At 51.4% G+C, this 24,162-nt stretch overlaps 1 protein-coding gene across 3 annotated transcripts in view; it reads right to left on the reverse strand.

Moving 5' to 3' along the window:
* The window catches only part of BMPER (BMP binding endothelial regulator), a 214,440-nt gene that overhangs the window by 52,768 nt on the left and 137,510 nt on the right, over positions 1-24,162 (reverse strand). For 2 of the 3 annotated variants that reach the window (XM_045828881.1, XM_045828880.1), the window contains exons 12-13: positions 19,920-20,249; positions 13,433-13,769 (exon numbers count right to left, since the gene is read on the reverse strand). In XM_045828881.1, coding sequence (XP_045684837.1) covers positions 13,433-13,769; positions 19,920-20,249 — 667 coding nt within the window. The remainder of the gene's footprint in view (positions 1-13,432; positions 13,770-19,919; positions 20,250-24,162) is intronic. The other variant, XM_045828882.1, reaches the window with a different exon arrangement.

The raw sequence follows: 24,162 nt of genomic DNA on the forward strand, positions 1-24,162 counted from the left end.
GAATTGAGAATCACCGAGTAACTAGTATCACATCAACCAAAAAACTGTAAGCAAGATGTGAAATAAAAATCAGTCTCTTTCTTTAGAAATTGTTTCTAAACACTCTTGAAGAGAAAAAAAGAAGAAAAACAAGGTAAAAAAGGAGAAAAGATGTTACAGGTCCACAGCATTAGAGTCAAGGGCGAGCTCAGCAGGGCCAGGCATTAATGCGTCGTCTTTAGAATTATACTGCAAACCAGGAAAAACTTTTTGGTAGAAAATGGTCACCATTGAAACACTGGTATGATGAAATTGGTTTGTTTAAAATTCGGCCAACCTAAACTACAGCGTAATACTTCCAAAGTCTGAACAATTTTGCTTAAAAGAAAGGGAAGTCCTTTAAAAGGAAAAAAATCTTTCAAAATGAAAATAGCCCTGGCTGGTGTGGCTCCGTGGATTGGGCACCGGCCTGTAAACCAAAGGGGTTCGATGTCCAGTCACAGCACGGGCCTGGGTTGTGGGCCAGGTCCCCAGTACGGGGTGCACAAGAGGCAACCACACACTGATGTTTCTTTCCTTTTCTTTCTCCTTCCCTTCCCCTCTGTCTAGAAAGTAAATAAATAAAATCCTTAAGAAAAAAGAATAAATTATAGTACAGTTGATCCTCGAACAATGCTTCTTTCTCCCTCCCTTCCCTCTCTAAAAATAAATAAATAAAATCTTAAAAAAAAAAAGAAAAAAAAAAACCCTGCACATAAGCGGCCCGTGTAGTTCAAACACATATTCAGGGGTTGCCTGTATATGAAACATTTTCAAAATCTGAGTGTTTTAGCTCATTTTAGAAAACAAACAAAAAAAAAACTAGGGTCAGAAGTGGGTAACGAAGGAGAACCACTCCAGGATGATGGTGCTAATGGCAAAAAAAAAAAAAAATGGAAGTTCGGGGTCACACAGATTTGCCATTTTCAAATCCTGGCTCTGCCTCTTTCTTGCCTGGCGGCCTTGGGTGAAAACATCCTCACCTCCCTCAGGCCCTGGCTCCTCGTCCACGCACACGGAACAATGCACTCAGGCAAGGCCACTCAGGGAGCACCCAAACACGGACGCTCCCACTCCCCCTCTTATTATTAACGCCCCAGCGCACCAGGCTTCCCGGAGCTCTAGGTGCATAGTGCACGTCAATCCATCAACGCCGGCTAACTCGGTCGTCGTTACTTCCTATTACCCAAGCCAATCACCCAGCATCCGTATTCACCCAGCCCTCTGCTTTCAGTCACCTTCTGAACCTGAATCTTTTTCAACTTCACCCCTTACATCCGGAACACCCACCCCGGCCTTCCTGCGGTCCTTATTTGCTTTTCAGGTCCATAAATCCCGTAGGTGGCCATGGAACTACGGGTCAGTGTCTGCTTAATATCTCTCTTCCCTGGCTTTGATGGCAAAGACAAGATGAAGACTCCAATTTCCCGGTTTCCTTTTCATATGGAAAAGCTTTCGGGGGTCCTGGAAGGTCTCCTGGCCCCCGTTCTCTGAGCAGCTCCAACGCTCACACATGGGCCCTTGGCTTGGGGTACGAGGAAGAAACCAGCGCGCCCTCTCTCCCGCTTGAAACGCCAAACTCTAGGTAAGACGGGGAATAAAGATCACAGAGAACGGCCCTTTCATGTTAAAAGAATTATTAATTCCAGCATCATCACCAGATTTCCCCGTTTCCTTGCAAACCATTTATTTCTCTCCTGTCTGTGTTCTCTGACCAGGCTCTTCAACAGCCTGAAGCCAGTGGGAAGGAAGGAAGCAGATTTTTGCAGATGCATCCGGCCCGCTGCGCCGGGCGTGCTGTGCGGGCCCTTGGCCGCCGGCCCTGCCGTCCAGTGCACCTGGTGGGGAGCGGACTGGGCAGCTCTGCCGCCGCACAGGAGCCCCGGGTTCCATGCGGTCTGGCCACAAAGCTGCATCGTAGCCAGTGCTCTCTCCTCCCGGACCTGCTGGGCCCTGGTCACCCACCTAAAAGGGACCAGGGTGGCTCTCTGTGAAGGGCATTTCCGTGACCAGGAGAATTCTGATCCTGGATTCTAAATTCCAGGTCACAAGTGACCCGGTCAAACATACACCGCACTTCTGCTGGGCCTGACCTCGAGGAGAAGCTAGAAGACCAGCATTCTCTTGCTTCCGAAGAAAGACACAACAAGGTCTGCTTTGGTGTGTGTGCTTCAAACTACACACCATGAACACGCCAGTGGGCGCCAATTACCACGTGGGTCTAGGTGGACATGCCCGCAGCTCCTGACCCTTTTACCCAGCGGCCCAGTCTGCATTCTACTGCCTCTAACGTTTGGAGGTTAGAGGTCTAAGTCCTTTTGGCCAAGAAAAGGTCTTTGAGTAGGCAGAGTCTCAGGGGCTTGAGTCCGTGGGGGACCACCAACACCTGGAAGCAGTTCTTGTCATCCCTTCGCCTGGTGCTTCGGAGGTTCTCCAGGTGTGGCTCCTGGCCCCCAGCATCCCCTGGGAATGTGTTAGCAATGCACACGTCAGACCCCACCAATTGGCCTTCTCCGTGATTCTGATTCCTGCTAAACTTTGAGAAGCATGACCTCGCGCCTAGATTATGCAACAGGTGTATCCAAGTGGAGACGTAAATGAAGGGTGAATGAATAAAAAGCTTTCCTGAAGCTCTGCCCCGTGTAAGCAGCTCCCAGGTAACGGGGGAAAGAAACTTCGGTGTCCCCTCTTCCTGGCTGATGAGAGCTAGGCCGCCAGCTGCAGTGACCTGGGGGTGGCCTTTGCCTCCTGACTCACTGTCCTCACCCCTCGCAGTCCACACCACCAGCCCACGGGATATTTTTCTGTCTGCTGCCTGCACCAGGCTCTCGCTGGCCTCCACGATCTTCGAGGGCTGGAATCTTTCCCCGTTTTCTCTTCCCCAACACCCTGTTCCTCTTTTTGTGCCTCTAAATCCTACATCTCACTCTGGTTTCAGCTGAGAAAGTCACCTCCCCCAGGAAGCCATGCCACACCCCCCCCCCCGGCAGGTGCCCACAGCATCTTGTGCATCTGTACCTCCTCTGCCAAAAACGCGTCCCTCCCCGTCTGCACTCCGTCTCTGTCACCCACTCGCCCGCTCTCAAGCCCCGGGGGCCAGAGAACCCGCTGGTCCCATTCACAGCCGAGTCTCCAGCGCCTTGGATGGTTTACTCAGTCAATCCACTGTGACTATAAAGTCATTTGCTTTTTCATCATAGATAGCATGTACCTGTTTCATTACTGATTGACTTCACTGACTCCTAGACGTGGGTGACTGACCATTACCCTAGAAAGGAGGCCTGTGGATATAAAAACGTGACTCAGTGTTTCCTTTCTTACCAAAATATTCCCCTCAGTTGTTTTTTTTTTTAACATACACACACGCCTAAGTGTGAGGTCCCCGGCCGAACCACAGCCCCTCGGAGGCCGGTGCGTGGGAGCCGCCTGGCCCTCCCACTGGCCAGGGCAGGGGGAACGGGACGGAACAGTACAATTCCATGTGCAGAGGGAGCAGTGCGCAGCACGATCCAAGAACACAAAAGCCTCCTCCGCTTCCACACTGGCGCCCTCTCCAACAGTTTAATTTTCGCCAGCTTGAGTGGAAACAGTTGACGCGTCCTGGATGGCGGTCAACCTGGCACAGCCCTGCGCTCCGGACCGAAGCCCGGCCGCGGTTCCCAGAGCCATGCAGGCCGGGGGGCCGCCCGGGGGCAGCCCGTGACGCCGCCAGGACACCAGCGGGTTTCACAAGATGCTGTGTTCCGCTGAGTCGCAGCGCTGTGCTCATGGCGCACCGAGGTTCTGGTGGACCTGTCTGCCCACACGGGTCTCCGCGGGGGACGCCCACCCCCAGGTGTCCTCGACACCCAAAGGCACGGCCTCATGATCTGAACGACACCCTAAAACCACGGGGCTCGGGCCTGTCCTCCTGAATGTTGCTGGGCCTCGCTGGCCACGTGACCAGAGGGAGTCAACTCCTGGGCCATTCCGTCCGGGCTCCACAAGAGCAGCCTCGGGCAGCAACGTGAGTGGCACGTGGGTGACGATACTATCTCTACTTCCCCGAGAAAACAACGCGGGTGCAGAGGTGTCGTGTCAGATCGCTTCCCGTGGCTGCTGTCGCTTAGTCCCCAGCTGCTCCAGAAATAATTTAAATAAGCTGCAAAACCATGCAGAATGAAATGAAACAGTAAATGAGGAAAACAGGAAAGATAAACGTGAACCCGGGATTGAGATAGGTTTAAAGTTCTAAAAGCCATATCGGAAGTCCAGTACCCTTCATACAAATGGGTCTCGAACTTGCTCTGAGCCCCCTGGACCACTGGCAAGAGGCAAAAATACGGTCTACATCCCGAAGGACTTTGCTCATTGAGCAGAACCTTGGGTCTTTCTTCAGAACCTTGTCATGCTGAGCTTGTGTCCAGTGTGAACTAACGTCATTTTCTGTGTCTAAACTCACGACCAGTGAGACTAAAACTAGGCGAGGGAAAGCTATGGAAAGAGGACAAACTACTAAACAAGATGTAAATCGGAAGGAATTAAACAAAAGAAAAAATCTCATAAACACAGACATGTTATATGATGATTACCAGAGGGAAAGGGGGAGGGGGAGGTAGAAGACGGTGAAAGGGGGATAAACGGTGATGGACGGAGGCCTGGCTCGGGGCGGTGAACACACAGTACGATGTACAGAGGGTGTGTCATAGAATCATACGCCTGAAACCTATATAATTTTATTAACCAACATCGCGCCCCTAAATCCAATAAGAACAAAAATACATAAAATCAAAAGATCTAAATCTTAAACAGAGGCTGTTCCCCCTTCAAGAGGTCTCCAGAAACGGATGCCCCTAACTCAACGGATACTCCAGTAATAATCTTGAATCATCGTGTAAAAGTTAACTTAGGCTCAGACACTATTAAAGAAGGTTAACACAAGGAAGTTCGAGTTTAGCATACATTACTTCTTTTCCTACACTCAGTATTCTTCCGAACAAAACAGTAAGATACGTGAACTCCTCTTAACCTCTACCCTCACTGGGGATCAGTCCAATTCTTTTTTTAAGCTCAGAGCTAACCACTCAGAGTATTAATTAGCCCTTCCTCGTCTCCTGCTCTGGTTCAGCGTCATCAATTGAAATAATTTGTAAAGAGTACAGTATGGAAATTTTAATTAATTCCCAAGTAGGGTTTGTTTCTGTTTGCTTTCTTTTGTTTGAAGAAAAAGCATCCCTTTTTGTGCAAGACGGAAAGAAGTTCTTCCAGATGGGTCCAGAAATGACCATGGAAAATGAAAGAAACACTTCTCCAAGCGCTGGCACCGGATGCACTAGGTCATATGGAAGGCAAAGTACATGCAAAACAGGTGTCGACTGCAGAGCAACGAGAGAATATTTTTAACAGTCTTTTGTAAAAAATTCACAATTGCAGCTGACAGTCATTATTATTTATATTAGCTTCAGGTGTACAGCCTAGTACACATAAATTGCTGTAATTTACAAAGTGATTCTCCCAATAAGTCTAGTACCCACCTGGCACCACACACAGTTATATAAATATTATTGATTATCTTCTCTGTGCTGTAACTTTCCATCCCCTTGACTATTTTGCAGCTACCAATTTGCACTTACGAATACCTTCCCCTTTTTTTACCCATCCTCCCTCCCGTGTGGCAACAAAATAATATTAATAACAAAACTGACACCTTGGCCAAGTGGCTCAGTTGGTTAGAGCATCATCCTGATATGCCAAGATTGCTGGTTCGATCCCCGGTCAGGGCACATACAAGGATCAAGCAATGAATGCTTGAAGAAAAACAACAACAAATTGATATTTCTCTCTTTCTGTCTCTCAAATCAATAAATAGAATTTTTTAAAAAAACTGCCACGGACGGAGCACTTGCCATGCGCCGGGCCTGGAGTCCACGCCCACACGGCGGACATTCTGCCGTCCTCCCAGCAAGTCTCAGAGCATCAGGGCGGCCCTCCCACCCCTCCCTGTGGCCCGTGGGGCGTCCGGGGAGTCCATGGCGAACTAGCCTGCCCAGCTGCACCCACTGGAAGTGGAGGAGCTCAGAAGTCACCTCAGCGTCCCAAGTCTGCTCGACAACCGTACCACACTCGTGTTGTGCCACGCCCCCCATTGCTCTGTTGGGAAATATTTCCACCTCATGTACTCCTTTCTTCCTGTCTACTCATGCAGTACACACATTTTGGGAACCAGAAAATGTGTGTGTCTCATGCACCGTCTTAGGTGCTGGGTATGTGATCATGAACAAGACATATGAGCTTCAAGGAGGCTACAGTTGTGAGGTGATAAAGAGTTTTAAAAACTGATATTGACAGCACACCTGTAATGCCCAGAATGACAGGGGAAGCTCAGAGTGCTATGGGACAGGTAACCCAGTCTGGGTGGAGTCACATCAAACTATACAGAATGGGCAAATTAGGAAAGGTTGGGGAAAAAAAGCAAAGTGCTCTTTCCCTTTCTGTCAATATTTAAAGGACCATTGAAAGCCAAAGATAAGCCAAAAATGATTTCTATGTATAGCAGTTGCTTATTGGTAGGTAACAAATGTCGTGGCTTTAACAACACACTCTTATGTTAGTTGCAATGGATCAGGGGTCCGAGCAGGGCCTCGTGGTGTGGGCTGGGCTGTGATCTCGTCTGAACCTCGACAGGGGAGGCAGCGGCTTCCAGGCTCATACGGGTGTCGGCAGAACACCCCTCACTCCCTGAAGACGCCCCAGCAGCCTCCTCACTCTCCCTAGAATTCGGTCTGCCCTGCCGCCGGCCCTCCCCACGCACAGTGGCCCCCCCTCAACAGCGAGCTCCCTGTGCCGGCTTCTCCTGTCCACCTGATTCACGGAGGCCGCCCCAGCCCACCCTAGCCCATCAGCGTGTGACTGTCCTCACACCTGGAGCGACCCTGATTCTCATTTACGGCTGTCTGCCCACACTAGACTAGGGGTCCTCGGAAAGAAGAGCTGTTGTCTCTCTTGTTCAGGCCCAAACAGCCACGCCTACCATGGCACCTGTCACAGAGCAGGTGCTGAGCTGAAAGCTGTCAGAGGAGCGAATGAAATAATATGTTAACCCCCGCTCTGCAGGCTCGCGGCAGAGGTGGGGCGTTGAAAAGCCTGAGTGGGCAGTGGTGGGCTCTGCCCAGCCGTGACGGCTCCTGCCCAGTTCTCCGACACAGACCCGAGACCAGGGGTCCTGTCGGGCCGGCTGCTCGGGCTCTGTGGGTGGCCTGGGGTGTGCCCCCTCACCTCTGGGTGCCCCAAGGAGCTGTGAGCAGGGAGATGAAATGAGCAAAGCGCCACTCAGCTCAGCCTCGTCCCCACCGGGGGAAAGGGCTGCACACTCACAAATAATGAAAACACAATGACGCTGCACCAGACCGCCTCCTGCCGCTAAGATGTAATCAAGAAGTCCCCTCAGCAGCCCAGAGAGAGGCTGCAAAGTAATTAGTATTTTACCTGCTACAGTGACACTTACTCAAATCTGGGTTTAAAAGCCCCGTCTAATTGCATCCAAGGATGTAGTTTTCTGAGGGGAGGATTCTAGAGAGTTTGTGCTGAACATAAACTCAAAGCTAAGATTAAAGTTGAACTGTAATTACATTTAACCTTGAGCCGGGCAGTTTGCGTAGTGAAGAATTAACCTTGCCCCCGAGAGCGGCCAGTGGCCTTGGCCTTTGGCTCCAGGGAGTAATCCGGACTCCCCTGGAATGTCATCACAGGAGTGTCTTTTTTTGCCTGCGGCTTTGGCCGCCAGACACTCTAACGGTATGATTTATTATGGGGGTTCAGGTTTTGTGTTAACGGCCCTAACATCCAGAGAAATGGGAAGTTAAAGGCATTAATGCCGCCTCCGGGAGGGGCTGGAGACTGCAGGTCAACCACACAGGCAGCAGACCGCCGAGTCCCAGTGAAAACTCTGGACACCGGGGTTCGGGCGCACATCCCAGGTTGGAGACGCCCCCCAAACAGGGTCACACAGGCACCCGAGAGGAGCGAGCTCCCCTCTGTCCGGGACGCCGCGGGAGAGGGCAGCAGAAGCTCCAGGCTCGCGCTCTCCTGGACCCAGCCCTGCGCGTCTCTCCTGATGCCAAGCTGTGTGCCTCCCCTGGCCCTGAGCATTGCCACGCATGGAGCAGCGGTCAGTGAGTTCTGTGGGTCCTTCCAGACACTCACCGGCCCCGAGGGTGACCTTGGGGACACCCCCGAATGGCTGATGTGAGAAGTGAGGGGGGCTGACCTGTACAGTTGACCTAAACTCTCCTCAAAGGGTCACCTACCTGTTAAAAAAATGTTACGGTTTTCTTTTTTTTTTTAATTGTTGTTCTTTTTTAAAAGACGGCATTTGTTTCTTTCTGATATGCGAAAACTAAACATGGGAGGATTTGGGACTTGGGTACAGTGACCCCCCCAAGCATCCTCACGCCTTTCTCTGTGCCCCCGTGTCTTTTTTTCCTGCTTTAGCCCCAAGGACACCCGGCTCACTAGGCGGGGGCCCTTCTGAGCCGAAATCCAGGACGCTAGAAGGCAATGAAGGCCTCCCTCTTGGGTTACTTTGGTGGACCAAACCCAGAGGAATCTGCCACATGGCTGGGGTGAATAAGATGAGTGAAAGGTGCGAGGGAAACCGCGGCAAGGCTGCGGCTACCACCAGGCAGCGGGCTCAGGGCAGAGACGAAGCAGAAGGGCTGCAACTGCTCAGTGGGCATGGCCTGTGGGGCCGGGACAGAGGGCCAGCCCGCCGCAGGTCAGTTCTCCTCCATGAGAGGAGGCCCCTCTGAGGTCCTAAGATCAACTTCAAGAGACCAGTGTAGAAACACCTGTGGATCAAATACTGCCTCAGGAGATGGCAAGGTCAAACACGAGCTGAGGGACAGAACAGGACCTGGGACGTCCACGTGGTTCGTAAGTGAGCTGTGAGGGGGCAGAGGCAGGTGCTGAGGCGTCACTGCCCCCGGGGGTCCCAGCGGTAGACGGACTACGCGGTGAGAAGTCACAACAGGTCTTGGAGCACCAAAGCGGGGCCGGGTGCTCTGCTCGCTCCGGCTGGTCAGTTCCCAGGAGGCACAGAGATGGGTGTGCTCCTGACTGTAAGGGGTGACCGCGAGTGGGAACAGACACTGAGGAGGGACTTGGAATTGGGGGAAGCAAGAGTCTCAAAGGCATCAGAGCAGATGGAGAGGAGACAGAGGCTAGAGGGGGAGATGAGAAGCATCTCCCGAGAGCCAACCTTCCAGGGAGACGCTGGGTGAAACACACAAGAGTAGGAAGAACATTCCCCACTCCCCAGTGAACCTGAAGTCCAGCCCTGGAGAGGGACAGTGATCGTGCAAAGTAGTATGCAGGCTCGGTGATGATAAACTCTATCGGCGTGTTGCAAAACGTAAAGAAAGGACTTTTACAGAGGCCGAGGGTCAAATTTAAGCTGTGAGTTCAGCTTAAATCCATGTAGAAAATGAAGGCTTCTCAGGCAGGGGAAGGACATGGACCCAGAGACATAAATGTGCATTGTGCATATACAGTAAGAGCAGTGAGAGAGAGAGAGAGAGAGAGAGGGAGGGAGGGAGAGAGAGAGAGAGGGAGGGAGGGAGAACGCACCAGTGAGTAGGGAAAACATTTTGAGATTTAAGGTCGGACCTGTAAGGGCTAACGTCTAACAGGTGGTACCACTGAGGTATCTACCACCCCTTGGTGACGGCATACTTTATAGATTCAGAGTGACTACTCATCTTGGAAGCTGAGTTTGCCAAAGGAAAAAAAAATAAAAAGGCAGGCCTATAACATCACACATTAAAATGAGCATCTCACTTGATTTAAGACGCCAGCCCTAATGGCGAATTGGGACAAGCATTGAAAGACATAAACATAAATGTTCCCAGGATGTTCTTTGAAGCAAGGGAAGATCGCCTTGTTTTTAGTTATAAAACAGCGGTTATCTTCATATAATTTTCGCACACACAGCCTGGATCTCTCCTTTTGCTTTATAATAAACGACTAGTTTCCTTTAAAGGAAGACACAGAGCGGGTTACCCACGAAGCCTGCGATCTCCCCCTGGCAGGAGGCCCCCCCCCCGCCGGGGATGCGGGCGTGCCCACCAGCACCCCCGGGCTCTCAGAGGTCCGATGTGCGCCTGCGCCGTGCGCCACCCGCCGCCCCGCCTCCCGGCACCTCCGCGGGAAGGACACGCCTGCGAATCCTCTGGCGTCCCTTCGATTCCTTACAGCTGCAAAAACCGCTGCACGGAAAGAGAGAACATTTCCTAGCCTGGGGATCCCCAGACACTTTCCCCAACCCAATACGTGAACAGCGCTTTGGCACCAGTGAATTATGCCCCACTCAGGGGCGTGGGGAGAGGAAAACGGCCCCCACGTGAGTGCGGCCTGAGCAAGCCTGGGCCCCGCGGCAGCTCCCGCTCAGTTTTCGGACTTCTCTGAAATCCGGGTCTGCCCTGACCTAGCTGTCCTGCTTTGCTGGCGGGTTACACTTAGGTGCAACGATTTCGTCTAAGGTCTGGGTCTGAGTTAGGGAAACAGCCCATGGCTCGCGTCTTATACACCAGCCCCAAACACTGGAGGGCTTCTCTTTCTCTGGTGCGTTCACAAAGCCCGGCCCATCTCCTCTCCTCGCCTCTCTCTGTCCCCGAGCTACCCGATGCGGGTGGGGTGGGGTCTGGTCAGGGCGGCCTGAGTCGGCAGTGGGGAATGCATTGGACACCGGACACCACCACGTGGCACCAGGACTCCCCAGCCATCACGTGACAGCACGGCACTGCCCGCTGGCCTCAGTCCTCAGAGGAGCAATGTGTCCCCCAGGTAGTGACTGCCCTGCCTTTGCTACAGGTGAAGGACCGGAAACTCGGCCAGCTGCCCCCCTCTCCCACAGCTAGGGGGCGGCAGAGCTGGGATGAGACCCAGCTTGGCGTCGGCCAACAAGTCGTCTGCCCTTTGCTTCCTGAAACCTCCCTACGGTTCGGTCTTTCCCGGAGATCCGCTGAGAACAAAACTGCCTTCCCAGTTGGCCCTGTTTGTTTTCTTTCTTTTGCCACTGGAGTGCTTAGAAGAAGAAGCTCAGGATCTACCAGACGACGGCCCCGCCTTCACTTGAAAACACACAAAGACGCATCTCTCGGCTGGGGCGTGAGACCCTCAGCAAGGCCGGCGACAGGTGGCGTTGTCCGGCTCTACGCTCCTGAGAATCGTCTTCGACACATTCCTGCCTCTTCCAGGACGGGGTGGCCGACCGTGGAGGGGTCCTCTGCCACTACGCCGTGCGCGCGGCGGACACGGGCGCATCCCCCTCCCCGCCCCATGCTCCCGCCTCAGTGCGCAAGGATCCCAGAGCATTCTCAGCAGCGCGCAAAGGGCGCACCAGGCCCCTCACGCAACCTAGCGCCCCCGCCGTGCTGCTGCGGCTGCCCGCGCCCCTTTCAGAGGCAGAAGGCGAGCATCTGCCTGGCCACCTAGCCGTTCCAATTCTCTCTGCTCATGTCAAAGCTGTTTCTCACGACTTCTGCCAAGGTGCTCATCATATTCCTGCTCGCAGGCCAGGGAGCCTAAGACAAAATAAATCACCAGAGGGAAAGAAAGAGAAATGTGGAAAAAAAAGAAAAGGACTAATCTCCGCAGGCCCGCTCTCCAATTTCTGTTTTCAACACATTCCTCTGAAATGGGATAACGACCAGCAGCGCGGACTGCTGGGGCCCTGGGAGGAGCAGCGTGGCCTTCCCGCTCTGCTGCAGGCAGACTGGGGCCCAGCCGAACCCTGCAGCTGGGGTAGGGGGGCTCCCGGGGAGGTCCTGCACCGGTTCCTCACGTAACCGGCAGAAGAAGCGGCAGCAGCCCACGGTGAGAGAGCGGGCACCGTGTGTGGGCTCGGGGTCGGGCTCACACACCTAGCTCCTCCTCGCACTGAACCTGCATGCGAGCTCCTCAAGGCAGCGTCCCTTGCTATCCCCACTTTCCGGATGAGAAAAGGAAGGTCGCGGAGCTGGGATGGCTGCTCAAGGCTGCAGAGAGAGCTGGGCTGGAGGCTCCGCCCTGGGAGACCATGCAGTTCTCCACCGCCGTGCTCGGCCGCCTCCCATCGGACCTTCAAGCGAAGGGCGTCAGGTTCCGCATAAAACCAGGTCTGCGGGTCCAGCTGCTGACCTCACTCCAACGTCTGACATTAAGATCTTTCCGTGGCAATAGACAAGAGGCGGGGTCGATGAAGGGGGGGGGGGCGTGCACAGGGAGGAGAAAGAAGGGGAACCAGAGGACTCAAAAATTATAGCAGGAAAATGGATTGGAGGAGCTAAACGTATGCGTCGCAGCCAAAGGGTTTGGCAGCCGCAGCTGCGTCTGGGGGTTTGTGATGACAGGGACAGCCCTTTTTCCACCCCGCTTTGAGCAGCCTTTATATAACGTTATCTTTTATGTCCAAAGATCAAATAAAAAAAGATCACATTTAATGAGAACTAGGGGAAATAAACTGGGGGCAATTAAAGAGTAAAAATAACTTCTCTGTGGGTTCAGACCGCAGGCGCTCGCTCAGGGCGAGAGGCGCAGGCAAATCACTCAAGGCCTCTCAGGCTGCGCTCAGCTCACGGGTCTGCCCACGCCCGCCGTGGAGGGAGTCGCAGACAGCCACCGCTCTTGAGGACGTGGGGCTCGGGGGTATGTGGAAGGGCGGCCAGGCCACACTCACCAGCTCGCCACCGTGACCTTGGAACGTGGAAGTCAAATCTAAGTCTCCTCTGTAAGCAGTTGCCTTGTGGGGGAGGGGGTTAGGCAGAGTTAGAAAACGTTATGGAATCTCTACTGTCAGTGAGAGACGTTCTCTGCTCTCCCCTCAAGCTCTGATCCCACCCTCCTCTGCCTCTGCACACGAACTCTCAAGTCGCGTCTAAGATCCAAGGGACCGTCACTTCGTGGCCATGGCCTTGTTTCCCACAAGCAGATCTGCTCTGGTCTAGACGAGATGGCAGACCTGACCTCTTCCTCAGACTTGGAATGACCGAGGTCACCCCAACACCCACGGGCAGCCAGGATGATTTGAGATTCCCACCTCTGCCCTGCACCACTACGGCTTAGACCAGAATTTGGGGAGCACTCATCCAGCTTAGAGTCGAGCTAACACCTGGTGAAATCCTGGGTGTCACCAGCTTCCCAGTGAACCTGCAGACACTCAAAGCCAGAAGCACCGATAGGGCACTGCTCTGAAACATTCCCTGAGGCTTCCTGATTTGGGATCTAATGTGGGGCTGACTCAAGATGAGATCACCTGCTCAACAGAAAGACACGGAAGTTTTACCCCGGACTCAGGAGCTCTTGTGTTGTGCACCGACCAAGAGACGAGACACACTGTGTTCCAAGGGTGAGCCGGTCCTCGGTCTGTACCCAATCCCGTCCCCCGGAACACCGCACCTACCGGTAGAAGGTCGCATAGTCCACCGTCGAGTGGCAGGGCTGAAACTCCCAGGACTTGAGTTTCTGGCACTCCCGGTGGGCTCGCAGCTTCACCCTCACCGCGCCCTGGCACAGCTCGGGCGCCGGCTTTCTCCGCGGTCTGTTGCAGAACTCATTGGACTCCACCCGCCAGGACTCGGCGAAGTCGTCCACGTCGAACTTGAAGTTTCCATCTCCACCGATCAGGTCATCGCGCTTATGTCCATTGTAGTTGCCACAGAGACCACAGAGTTTGCCCTTGAGATGGGGGGCGGCCATGACTTCCACAAAACTGTCTCCATCCCAGGATATTTCCAAACCTGGAGGGAAAGAAGGAGAGAAGGGGATCAACCACTCTTGAACCCACCAGGAATTCCCAAGTGTGTACATCCTTACCCAGCATGTGACTGTCTTCTAACAAGGAATACTAAGGGTCGGCCCGAATTCTTGGCCACCTTTCACGTGTGCCAGAGTCAATGTGTGAAATTACACGAATGTGTAAAGTGTGTAAAATTTGCCCTAATAATCATACCTCCTGCACCCTCGTTTGCCTTGTAAATAGACACTTATTGACCATCTTATTCTAGGGCGTATATTTTTGCACTTTTTGAGAGTAACCGTGTTGGTCCAAATCATGATTTCCTTTGTCCAGTGACTGATTACTCTGATGTGAAAATACAAAGATGACAAAGGTGGCAGTTTTTTACGTAATTTTTTCTTTATCTCAAAATCCCCCATATGATTCCCCCAAATGTCAAATGAAAAATGTCACAGTTTCTGCTGTAGTAGTGGCTGCATTAAGGAACAGATATATCGCTTCTGCATGCAGCGTCTTCAAAGCACAACCCTCACAGGAAAGAAAACGGCTTCAGCGTTGGAGGGTGTGGAGGCCTCCGGGTCCTGGGCAAAACGCCCCCCCCTCCCACCGTGCTGAGCAGAATCAGCAGTGCCGAACAGTCTCGTCTACCACGGAAACACCTTCACCCCAGAAGGCAGAGGATGGAAGTCCTTCTTGGTTTGCCCCACTGACCATCTAAAACACTGAATGGTTTTCCCGAGAATATCCGTATTCCTCTGAGGCTTCCAAGAGCCATGGCAACCAGTGACCTCAATGAACGGGGGCCTTTCCGCATCACGCGGAACATCCAGGTTATGCCGTCACAGGTGGGACTGCTCCAGGTCGCGCACGCAGATCAGTGTGACTCGAAGGTCAAGAAGAAATGCCCTCATACCCTTCCTGGCCTTGTGTGGGAAGACACTCGTCCATAAGAGAAAGGCCTTGATGAAAAGCCATTTGAGGTTCAAGTCAAAGTACGTGTCAAGTTCTTCTAGTCAAAGAGTTTTTCTTTGTCCCAAATGCGTGTTAGAAGTGTTTCTTATTGTTCTCCCGGTGACACTCTGACAGTGCCTGAGCCCCCAGTGTCCCCTGAATGGACGACCCGGCGCCCAGTGAATGCAAAAGAGCCACTTGGGACAGGGACACCCAGGGACATCTCCAGCGGGTCGGTGTGCATTTCTGCCCTAGGACTGCTCCGTAGTCACTGTCACTGTCTCCCAAGAGTGACAACCCACACACAAAAGGAAGCTCTTTTCCATAGGAAAAAAAAGTCTCCCCATGGGTGTTTTTTAACCTTACTCTCTTGGGTTTTTGGCAAAAACTAGTCTTTCCGGTTCTGAGCCTCTGGAAAGAACAACACGACTCTACTCCTGGAAGACTTTGCCTTTGTTCTTAAAGTACAGAAGTAGGCTGATGAGCAACTGTTCAGAAGATGCTCGGAAGGTGGGGGTAAGGCAGTGCTGGGAACGGAGAGGGAGAGAACGAGAAGGGGACGGATCTTGCCTGGATATAAAGTTGGCATAAGGCGACATCGGAGTGATGTGAGGTCAGCGAGAAATGCCCGGGAGTGGGATTCCAAAGCCGCTGTTCCCTAGGTTTGGACGTGGTCCAGGAGGAGCGGAGGCTGGCCAACTGGCGTTCCTGTGAGCAGGCCACACAACTGCCACCAGGAAGAGTTGGCAGATGAGCTTCAGGCAGAGCTATTGGTAGAATCAGCCAGTGGCCTAAAACTGGTTTTCTCCAGAAAAGCCCACAAGGAACTCACTGCTTGGTAAATTAAAGGAAGGGACACATTCTTAGGTCAAGACAACTGGTGGAGAAGCTTTCTTGGCTGGGATAAAAAACTGGGCTCAGAAAAGCAATGAAACAGAGTTGAGTAAAGAAGCAAGAAACACGGTCATAAGAGAGTGTCTCTTGGGTGTAATTTGACGAAGAGAAGCCAGCGATGAGACCAGGTGCTTAGAGGGAGGTCATAGCCAGAATGCGCACATGCCAAGCGGCCCCCCGTGTAGCTCTCTGTAAGGAGATGCTGTCAACTCTGACAACCACAGCTGTCATGTGAAATGCTTTCTATTTCTTCCTGCCCCATCACCTAACACATGATCTGGCATGTAGTATATATGCACTAAATGAATGCATTGCCCTGTAAATTGATACGTCACGCGAAGCCAAGGCAATTGTGAATTTCATGCTAGTTAAGGCATTGCAATAACAATTTTGAAAAGAGACAAGTGAACTACAATGTGATTTGTAATGTACTCTCTAAGGTATAGAAGAAACTTGACCTTCCAAGTCTGCAGCCAGGCAGCTGCCCAGCAAGAGCAATGAGAGGGAAAAGTCAGTTTCATCCACATTCTCTTAGGGCACTATTCCAAGACCTTTCTGTGCTGCAAAATCCTCCAAACTACAAGTCCCTTTCCCAGACAGCAGGCAAATGCTATTCTTCCAAATGCCACAATGGTTGAAGATTTCTATCCAAAACAGCCCCCGACATCATTACTGACAATGATATAATAAATCTAAGATTTGGGCTGCTGAATTCAGGGGAACTCAACTCATAGTGAGCAGGCCAATCATCGCCATCTTTCTTTGCAACGGGCTGGTGGTCCCCGCATGCTCGGGGAGGTGCAGCCCCACTGTGCTCTTAGCAAACTCTTCTTAAAACTTTGACATCTCATTCATGAAACAGGGTCCCCAAAGGTAATTCACCCTCTTTTCCTCCTTTGTTTATTATTATGATATTAAGAGGATTTTCATGGACCACTGCTAGGTTTCATATGTTGAAGGAATAAATTATTCAACTACAGATGCCTTTGTCTATTGCTGTATCATATATGTACATGTTTGCATGACTTTTTAAATCCTCTGCATGAGTGAAATCAATGAAGACTATAGCAGTGATAGGTAAAGAAAAACTAGTGAGCTGTAACTAAATAATTTACTCTTCCAAAAGATATTTAAACAGGCATCTGATGGCAGCGTGGGCTGGACTGAGTCCTCTCCACAGCTGGGGTGGGTTTCCCGCCGGTCTGAACGGGACCTTGGGTTGAAACCACCGGCGGAGTCAGAAGGCTCAAGTGAAGTTCAAGTCCCATCTGGGGAAGGGCAGCAGCCGTGCTCCTCCCACTTTTTGAGGGGCCTTCCAATTCTCCCTTCTCACCAGGGAGGGTTTTACAAAGTCGTTCTTCACCCTTCGGCTGTGTGACCTGGCCCCGGACCCCTGGTTTGGAGGATTTTCTTGGGGGGAGGGAGGAGAAATTGTTCCTTTCCTTGTTCATTGTTTTTGTTTGTTCTGCTCTGTTTTGTTTGGGGGTTGTCACTGTCGCTTCTGTTTTCCGCCGAAAGGAGAGAAGGGGCAAAGTCCACACGCATACCTCGGAGATGCTTAAAAATGGATGGTTTTCTGTTCAGAGTTTGCATCAAAGAAAAAAAAAGGAAAAAAAGACACATATTCTCCAGGTTCATCAGGTGTAGAACTCCTGACGAACCTGGAAGAAAGGAAGATAAAAAGCCACACTCACATGTGTTAATGCCTTTCAGGTGGAGCTGATGTAACTTTTCAGGTGGCTCTGATGAAGCGAACAGATGGCGGAAAGACAATGCGTTTGAATTATTCACCGAGTGCCGGGGTGGGGTGGGGTGTTTCGGGGTGGGCAGGGCTTCCCAGCTGCTAAGCTTCGCTCCGTGCCTTCTGTGCTACCCCAGGTGTGACCAGCTCAGCAGCTACCTCCTGATTCCGCCCTGGTGACAGGCCCCCTGTGCCCCCTGTGGCCCCTGCAGGCGATTCCATCGTGAAGTGCGAGCCCACGGACCCCAGGGGCAAAGCCATTCCTCGCCACTTCCCACCCACCAGCTACAGGCTCGATCTCAGCAGTTATTCTGGAGAAAGCACCCTTTGATCATATGAGCTTACAAAATAAAAAAAGAAAAAAGAAAAAACCTATGGAAGAAGAACCCTCCAAGACTTTTAAATACAGTCGGTGGGTGATAACAAGAAACTATCCCTAGGGGGCAGTGCCACCTGGGGTTGGGGGACCAGAGTGGAGATGACTATTGTCTGGAAATGCAACTGCTCCATTCGAAGGACAGTGTCCAAGCACGGCTGGTGCCCAGAGGAATGCGGTCCTTCCCTGGGAAGCTGAGCCGTGCGTGCCCCATGGCTCCAGGAAGTTGCGCCACTGAGCATCCAGGGAGCCGCGTAAATTGCTTGAGTCGTCAGAAGGGAGATGGAAAAGCAAATGAGGTTGTGAAACGAAGTTCAAGGCCTGGAAGTGTTAAACTCACTACTCTGCTTGTGGTACGTATGATGTGTCATCATTTCCTTAGCAGCCTCGTCCCGCCGCCCGTTTTTACAGGTGGAATCCTGACGAAGAGTATGCTCATCCCATTAGGTGCAGCCGGCTGTGAGAGGAAGGGGGAGGGACCCCCCTAGTCTGTTACCAATCTTTGAGCATCCAGGACCCCTCTGAGAATGGGGCTGTGGTTGACTAATAGTTTCCGTATCGGCGGAATCCACTGTGTCCAGCTGGCTTGACAGCAGGCGGGCAAGGGGCTTCTGATTAGTGCCGTGTGAGAACGCCTCATCTTAGGCACATTCTACGGGAGCCGTGACCTGTTGCCTCCTTTAAGGAATCGGCTGAGGCCTGTCTCTGCCAAGTGGCCCGTCGGGTGGATGCGACAACAGGTGTCTACATTTTCTGAACAGGACTAATCCCTCTGAAGCCGAACGATCAGAGCTCTTCACACCTGCCGCACTCAAAGTCCGGAGTGGGGACGTTTCTCCCATTGTTGAGTGTTGCAAGATGTCAACGTTCAACATCCTGTTCCTGAAAGCATGCTACCCTTGCTGATGAGAGCTCCCCAGACCTCTCCTTTCTCCTTGGCTTCCTGCCTTGTTTAGCTAAGCTGGCATTCCATAGGCTAACTCAATTCATCAAGTATGTATTTGGCTTGAATTGAAACAATTCACAGGGTTTGGGAGGTGTGGGGCAAACGGTCTCTATATCCCCTCAAAAGTGTCTGCTCGATCACACGCTTCCCTTTTGGAGCCACGTTGCCCGGAGGAACTGGATGCCATTCGATGTTTTTACATCGTTGAGTTCTCATCGATGCAAGAAGCAAGACATACGTGGATTTCCTCAAGTGCCACCCTTAAAGAAATAGCACCGAGCAGGAAATCACACGGTCCAAAAACCAATTAACAGCACGCACTAACCACAGGAAGCATGAAAGGACCCATGCCTGACAATGAAACGTGTAAATGAGCTGAATCCACACTTTGGGGCTGATATGGAAGAACTGAGTCCTGCTTCCAAGATGCCTCTCTTAGGTAGCACCTCACAGGCAAAAACCTGTGCCTCACCGAGCCCCAGGAATAACCTGCCAACCTCGACTGGTGTGGCTGCTGGAGGAGGCAGCTGCCCAGGGAGTAGGAAGCCGGCCTCGGGCAGCATGCGCTTCTGAGAAAGGGCCTCAGGAGACAGCCACGTGTGCCCAAGGCCCGCGGAAGGGCTCAGAGCAAGCGTCCCAAGGGTCCTCCAGCGGCTGCCGGTGGTTGCAGCCACCAGCTCAGCCAGCACCCTTCCCAGGGTCAAGAACAGACAACGCTGCAGGTCACACGGTCCACTCTCTGCACTCCCGTCTACATGCCCACACACGCTTGTGGTTTACTTTGGAGGAATGCCCCCCCCCCCCTTGGACGGAGGCTGACAAGGAAATGCTCCCACAGATGTGAAGCTGCACATCACTGGCCGAGTCGGGAGAGACACTGACACTTCCAAGCGGGCCACCACTGGCCTAAAATGAGCCACAAAGCACGAGAGAGAGGTTACAGTGGAGAGCCCCGCTGCTGTTTTTGGAAGGAGGATGGAGGATGGAAGGCCCCGCGTGTTGGAGGGCAAGACTGGCGGGACTGGCGTGGGAGGGCAAGGCGGAGTGTGCAAACTTGTCCAGCTTTGTGCGGGCATCTTCAAGACCTCCCGCCTGCGGCTGGGACCCTTCTCCGTCTCCGGGTTTCCCTACATGGTGGAGGAGGGACGGAGGAGGAGGGCCGCGGCCCACGTCACTCAGCGCTGCTGCCGTGCGGGTGGGCGAGGCGGAGGGATACGGACACCCCGTGCTGCTGGCAGCCCACCTGCTTTGGTCGTCACTTTCAGGAGGTAGCCGTCCAGGTCCACGTGAAAGTGCGGCGCCCGCCAGGGCAGCGCGATGCGCGAGCCGTTCCAGCGCACAGTCAGGTGCTGCTGGAGGCTGACGGTGCCGGCGCCCAGCACCAGCTCCACCGACTTGGTCCAGGAGAAGGAGCGGGTCCGGCGCGCGTCGTTCTTCACCAGCACCTGAAAGGGCGAGGCAGGGGAGGAGCAGTCTTTCGTCAAAACGTACTGACACGTCCCCTGAAAGTTAAATGTCCGTCCGTCAAAAGTGTTGTAGTGGGGATCTCCGAAAACCGTGCAGACGCCGGGCTCTGCGGATGAGTGAGAGACAAAAGCAAGGTCACAAACCGAGCGAAGGATCGAAGGACAAATCGGGGGTCCCTGCCCGTACGCCTGGAAGGGGCACCCGCCGGGGAGGGGAGGGCCTTACAGAGATGCACCGGGCAGAGCCGAGTTACCCCCCCCCCCCAAAAAAAAAGTGTGGTTGGTGGTTTTACAAGTCTGTGCCAAACCCCATAGGACACGTAATGTTTCTGGTGCTTCTACACGTAAAAGTTACAGATCACACGCCGGAGTCGGCATCTCTGTGTGGGAGCCTTGATATATTTCTGGGGTCTTAAGTAAGGGATGGAGAGGTGGGGCTAAGACAATTTTGTACACAGGACTGGCCTCACTTCATAACCCATATAAACAGGAATGAAACATAATAAGCAGCAGCAACATAAATGACAATACATCAAAACATACTGCTATTTCCATTTAACTAATTCAAAAAAAAATTGAAAACATGGTATTCTACATGCTACTCGTGGTTTTAAACAAAAGTATTATATTCAACACATATATTTACTAAAGACAAATGGATAGAATTACCAGACAGATACATATTTATTACTGCTAGGAACCAAGGACTGGTAAAGATAATAGTCTCTATGTGTTTTATAGAAATACAAGGTTCCTGTATTTTCATCCAGACATCAAAAGCTAAAGTTGGATTAAAAGAATAAATCATAAAACCCATCATTTAGTAAATTTAACAAATTCCAATGAGTTCATCATGTCAAGATATCTTTAATTCAAATACTTATGAGCTCCAAGTAGAGTTTCACACTTTGGGGTACCTTGAAGATGTTTTTATAGAAAATTACATATTATTTATTTTTTATAACAACATCTGGCATTGATCTGTTCTCCATGTAAAGGTACTTCATCTGTTTTAAAGGTGGCATGAACGACCAGGAAGTGAGGAATTTACTTGGAGAAATTAGCTCAAACGATGAAAAGGTCTGTGACAAAAAGTGTCGAAGCCTGTCAACACCACGACAGGGGGACACTCTGAGAACATCGCACACGCAATTGCTCTGAATTCGGGAGGAGTTCAGGGTCCAGACAGAGCGGGGAGGGGTCCGCAGATCTGATCCGACCCATGGGACCCACAGTGAGTGTCTGCTCTTCGTGTCTCCCCTGTGTGGAGAGCAGCATTGCTCTATGTTGTGACACGTGATGCTGTTTCAAACACCGGTTCGGTGTCGCTCCATATAGATCGTGTGTACCTGGAACTCAACAGGTTATGTTCTAGGCTAACTCTCCTCATCCGTATTTGACAGACGCTCAGGAAGAGGGTTTGGGGCATGCACTGTATACCTTCGACGAAGGGATGTGTTAACGAGCATAGGAAAGGCACTCCTGGGGCAGGGGAGTGCAAGAAGTGGGCAGGGGAGGGGAGCTCCGAAAGGTCAGTAGCTCCATTTGCATTCACCTTCTGCTCCTGTTTCTTTCTTTTCCTTTCTGGGTGGTTTTCTCCTTTGGACTCTATTTTTACACAGTTTGTCGCTCCACCTTTACCGTACCCCGCCTCTCCGATCCAGCTAAGGTTCTCGCCGGTCTAATCACCCCACCCAGCATTGTTGTCAGTGCTCTCCCCCTGTGATTACTTTAGAAATTGTCTTATCACACATTTCCCTCCCGTGCTGACAGAGAGAATCTCTCCCTGGCATAGAAGTGGTGCTCTCTGGTTACCAGGGAACAGGGGAGTTCTTGGAGACTGCCCGAGGGACATGAGGAGAACTATAATTCCGAGTTGCTAACTGCCGAGTGCCACAAAAGGGCCCGACCACCCGGTGCACCAAATTCAGGCGAAGGGCTGCTTTCGGGTTCTCAACTCCATAGGCTCAGCAAGAAAACGTGGGGCCCATCCAGCCTTTCGAGATCTGGGGCTCGTAACAACCGATGGCTCTCAGCTTGAAAGGGGCAGCGCACTTGTGAAGGCTTTGGGGCTGTGCCCCGGGAGAAGTCCTCTCTCGGCTGTGAGCAGGCCCTGGGAGCGCTCAGGTCCTCTGACCAGGGTCTGCAGTGACAGCTTCTCTTGAGCCGGGGACAACCACAACCACGGCTTCTCCTGGTGTTCAGACAATCGCACCAAAACGGTCCCTTACAAAGGCAGCGACAGCTGACATTCGCGGAGAATCCAGCACATACCCTATGTCTCTATGCCTACTGATCACGGCTACATGACAGGAAAAGCAGATGTTTAGATTGTCTCCTAACATTAAACAAACAGCAGAGCACTTGGTAGCAAACCCGTAACATGAATTATTATCCAGTCGTTGAAAAAGCTTATGAATCATGTTCATGATTGAGGAAATGCTTATCACGTGTTAAGTGGAATATGGGAAAGAAAAAAAAATTCTATCTGAACTGTCTTCAAATAAATACAGAAACACACACACACCAAAATTGTAAACTGTGGTTATTTCTTGGTGGCAGAATCATGAGTGATACTTTTTCTTTCTTCCTTATGCTTTTCCTATGTTTTTGTTATTTTGTGTAGAGAGTCAAAGCGTGGGTACTTGTAGTGAAGGCCAATTATGTGACAAAGCAAATCCTCAAAGAGGCAATAGAAAATATATTGTCTGCAGTGGCCCCGGGGGAAGCTGAGCTGACTCATAGCCAGGCAAAGAGCTGTGAGGACGTCCGGGAGAGCAGGCGAGGGAAGTTATGTGTGAACAGGGCTGTCAGGAGAGAGATGTTTCAAGAGGCCCTGACTTGGGGGAGAGAAGGATTTGGAGGCCAGGATGATGTTTCTGTGTAACAGCTAGATTCATGAGGCCAACAAAACTTCATGACTGCAAAGATGCCGGAGAGTTATGTGTTGCATTTGGGGACATTTGTATCATGAGCTAGAATGATTCTGAAACCTTGGCCCTTCCTCCTGGCACCTCCAGGCCCCTGTGCCAGAGCCTGCAGGGGTGGCAAACTCGTACCCGAACGAGGGGCTGAAAGTGAGAACCTCGGGGTCGCGCGAACCTGCCCAGCCAGCCAAAAAGGAATGAGGCTGGGGAAACACGCAGGGGACACAAACCAACACTGTATTCGCAGAGAGTTTCCTTCCAGCGGACGCAGTGAAATGAGCTGCAATCCAACGTGTCCAGATGTCTGGTCCCACTCTTCTGGAAGGCTCGGAGTGAGGCTGGCGCTAAGGACACGGGTCATTCTACAAATGACCTTGAATACGTGTAAGTCAGAGGATGGACGGAAAAATGCGAGTGTGCCCTTGGGGGCACTTTTTTCATAGTCCTGTGAGTCAGGTTATCAGATGTCATTTTCATTTTGGTTTGTTTTCAATATATGTATACAAAGGTCTAGGCAAAGGGGAAAAAAGATTAGAAGTATATAAACCCAAATACAAAGAGTGTTGTCTTCTTTTTTTTCCTCTCGGGCCATGGAATTGTGGGTGACATTTATTTTCCTTTCTTGTGTATGTGTATTTACTTTATTTTTTACATTCACATTTATTATTTACAATGACTATGTATACTTTTGGAGTAAGAATATTTGCTTTAAAAATTAAAAATATTGGATTAAAACATATGGCTTTGATCTTACATACTTTAATAAGATCGCTATGAGAATTAAGAGAGACAGGCTGCTTCTGAAAACATAATTCCAATGCTTTTCTCTTAACCTCATTAAGTACATTTATTTCTGCCATGGGTATATTTATTCTAATGAAATGCCTTCCGTCTGAGAGCAGTGACTTATTCTCAAAACATCCGTCAAAGAAAATTAAGGGGAAATTATACAACTCTGTGTTATGAAGAAGAAAATAAGAGAAACTGGGTGGACCGTAAACCCCTTCCTCCGAAACACAACGAAACAAAAACAGAAAAGCATGAGGAAGGAAAAAAAGTATCACTCACGGTTCTGCCACCAAGAAATAACCCC

Source organism: Phyllostomus hastatus, unplaced genomic scaffold (genome assembly GCF_019186645.2).
Source record: "Phyllostomus hastatus isolate PE091 unplaced genomic scaffold, TTU_PhHast_1.1 phas_scaffold_78, whole genome shotgun sequence".
In the NCBI taxonomy this organism is placed as follows: Eukaryota; Metazoa; Chordata; class Mammalia; order Chiroptera; family Phyllostomidae; genus Phyllostomus; species Phyllostomus hastatus.